Below are 3,307 nucleotides of genomic sequence, written 5' to 3' on the forward strand. Positions count from 1 at the left end.
GATAGAGATGCAGTGAATGTTAAACTACTTCCACTAGTTATTGAGTTGATCTCCCTAGTACTAATACTATACTTAGCATCATTTATTGTAATGAGTCCATTAGGTCCAAACCAGTTAATGTTAACAATATGATTAACATCCAGTAGAGTAATAGTGACAAAACACAACAGCTGAATGTCATTGCTCTCAAAAATACGTCCTGTTGTATTAACACTAGCTGTGACCATAGGAGTAGGTACTACATTGTATGAACCAAAGATAAAAAGTATATAATTTGAATCATTAATAGATCATTCACCTTGTACAGATATAGAATAATTTGATGTTAGGTTAATGATATTAATACCATCATTCAATGAAGCTCCACAAACATATTCTCCAACTTGTGATGCTTGCAATGAACTGAAGTTAAGAGTAAGTGTATATACAACACTATCATTAACTGATATCATTGTAGGCTCTAAACTATTCAAAACTATGTCTCCATCAGTTGTAGAATTGAATGGAACGAGATTAAGACTTGTCCAGTACATTTCTACCATAGTATTATTTACTTGAGGAGCTAATGTCAATGTACAGGTTAGTGAGAAGGAAGAAGAATGATCCAATGGCATCATAACTGGCCCTTGTACATCAATACTGACAACTGAAATTATTTAAAAATAAATCATCATAAAAATCATAACATATTACTGTTGCAATTTATTACCTTGAGGTACAGTAACAGTGATTATTTCACTAGGTAAGTCTTCACCAGTAGCTACTAGTCTAATATTATATTCATCATCAGGATGTAATGAGAGAGACAGCTCAGTATTTGTAGTGTTGTTATTCATAATAATACCATTACTGTTATTAACAAAGACATGATACTGAGGAGTAGCTCTAATCACTGCTGAAGGAGACCAGCCTAGTGTAACTGAGAGAAGACTATTTCTGCTGTTGGTTAAGTTTGATGGAGATCCAGTTACTAAAAGAAAAAATAGTAGATAAAACAATTTGATATGTATATACCTACCAGTAACATTCCTCATTGCCATATTAGTAGATACTAAAGGTGTAGTTGTAATTCTGTCAGTAGTAACAGAACATTTATACAGGCCAGACACTCTCATTCTAAATATTACTGATACTTGTACTTGTTCATCATTATTAACTGGTATTACAGTACGTATCAGATCATTATCTGATACATTAAACTGGTTTCCATTATCAACAGAGCAAGTAACTATTGTTGGTGATCTATTAGTGACAGTAAATGATAAACTAAACACTGGAGGATCAGCATCAACTGATGAGAAGAGCTGGAAGGAAGGACCACTACCATCAATCTTTGGAAGTTCTGTACAATGAGAAAAATTGAATAAATTATTCTATTATTTTATGCTTACCAGCATCTTTAAGAAAATCCCCATTACCATAAGCAGCAACATACAGTGTCTGATTGATTCCTTCTTCATTTGGTATAACACAACGGTATAGTCCTTGAACACTTGCTAATCCTCCATTTCTTAACAAACCAATTTGACCAGTAGCAGTGTTGTTAGCAAACAGAGGACTACCAGAACCCACTGGTACAGTTGTTCCATCAGGAAGATACCATGTTCCTATCATATTCTGATTAAGAGAACTCTGACACCACAAACCATCATTCTGACCATCAGGACCAATAGGATAATTAGTAGCAATACCATCAGGTCTATCTCTATCTCCTTCATGAAACAGACCAGCAGTTATCATTGAGAAATTAGCAATAGTAATATCCTCCTCACCAAGAAACAATCTAACACCTATGGAATACAATAGATAGATTCATTACAAAACTATTTACTGACCAGTAGTTGGACGAGGAGGCAGTGAACCAAACTCTTGACACAATACATGAAGTACCAATGATAAGAGGAAGAATAGAAACATTATAACCAAGCAAATTTAGCAAACAATTAAGCCTGCGAGAAGAAATCTAACTCTACAAACTGTAAAACAGTAACATCTATAATGATTAATTCAGTAAAAATAACAGTAATTAGCTGTATGTCAACATAGTCCCATTATCACTGCATCTTAGCATAACTGCAGATATAAAAAGGACAACAATAACATGTGTCCAAAGAAAGTAAAGAGACGTAGCTAGATTAGCTAGATTTTGTATGCACACACATTTGAACCAATGCATTTAGATACATTCAATGTACACATATACATACCTGATGTGTAGTGTAGTTGAGCTGACTAACACAATGGGTTACACAAATATGGCACTTTCCCTGCCTATAGTGATAAAGCATGTTTCATGAGTTGACAAGGAACTACACTAGTCCATGCATGTATGCAACAGAGGAACATAAATGCATTAGAAAAATTATGAAAATGGAAAACTCTCTCCTAATCACTTAAGGCAAAATTTGGCCATACAAGGCTTTGGCCTGATTTTTTATTAACTTTAAAAAAATTTATAAAAAAATAATTTTGGTCAAAATCAGCTCAAACTTGCTACAGAACATAAGAACATGTATATGCATTAGGACAAATTATAAAAATTGAAAATTCTCTCCTAGTCATTTTCGACCAAGACCAGGGTCTTGGTCGAAATTATAGTAAAGGGTTTTCAGCCCAATTTTTGAGCAACTTGACAATCCACTGATAAGAAGCTGCATGAAATACCACTTTTTCACATCACAATATGGCTTTATTAGTAATAAATCTACTCAACAAAAATTAAACTACTGAGCATATGATCTCATTCAACTAGATAAAACTTAAACTTTTGAGTAACACATTGTAAACAAAATTAAAAATTGGTAAAATTGTTACATTAGACCATAAAGACTACATTAGAAATAAATATGCATTCCTAATTAAATGAAACTAAACTAATGATGTATAAAAATTTATTATATGCACATTCATAAAACTGCACAGCATACACACCAAATAAGGGTATGTGATGGGTATTACAATGAAGTAGTATCAGTCAGTTCATATACATTTTCATCATCTTCTTTTTCATGAAGACTAGCAGACTCTAACCAACAGAATAAAGCATGATTGATAGGTAGCAACAAACAGATTGAAGTAATGTAATACCTGTAACAATAGGCTCAGTAGTAGTATTTTCATATGTTGTACTACTAGTGTCAGCAGCACTTTCTCTTGCAACAAGCAGATCAGGTTCATCTAATTGTTCATAAACCTGATCATCACCCATTCTTTCATAAACTCCATCTTCATTTCTATTAATACAGTCATAGTAACACAAGTATCACTGATGAATTATAGTACTGTTACTCACTCTGTGGATGTATTC

The 3,307-nt window shown here is 33.1% G+C and overlaps 1 protein-coding gene and 1 long non-coding RNA gene across 2 annotated transcripts; both read right to left on the reverse strand.

Moving 5' to 3' along the window:
- Window positions 1-11: 11 nt before the first annotated feature.
- On the reverse strand, window positions 12-1,917 carry LOC109590984 (uncharacterized; the record flags this gene model as incomplete). Its single annotated transcript, XM_020006807.1, has 6 exons — window positions 1,836-1,917; window positions 1,392-1,790; window positions 1,019-1,342; window positions 710-970; window positions 299-646; window positions 12-238 (listed from the first exon to the last, which is right to left on the reverse strand). Coding segments are annotated over exons 1-6 (1,641 nt in total), but the record flags the coding sequence as incomplete, so codon positions are not given.
- An 839-nt stretch (window positions 1,918-2,756) lies between these two features.
- On the reverse strand, window positions 2,757-3,307 carry LOC109590985 (uncharacterized). Its single transcript, XR_002189602.1, has 3 exons — window positions 3,293-3,307; window positions 3,088-3,233; window positions 2,757-3,025 (listed from the first exon to the last, which is right to left on the reverse strand). It is a non-coding gene; the product is annotated as an uncharacterized LOC109590985 (long non-coding RNA).

This window comes from Amphimedon queenslandica, unplaced genomic scaffold (genome assembly GCF_000090795.2).
Source record: "Amphimedon queenslandica unplaced genomic scaffold, v1.1 AMPQUscaffold_9182_Cont18865, whole genome shotgun sequence".
NCBI lineage: Eukaryota > Metazoa > Porifera > Demospongiae > Haplosclerida > Niphatidae > Amphimedon > Amphimedon queenslandica.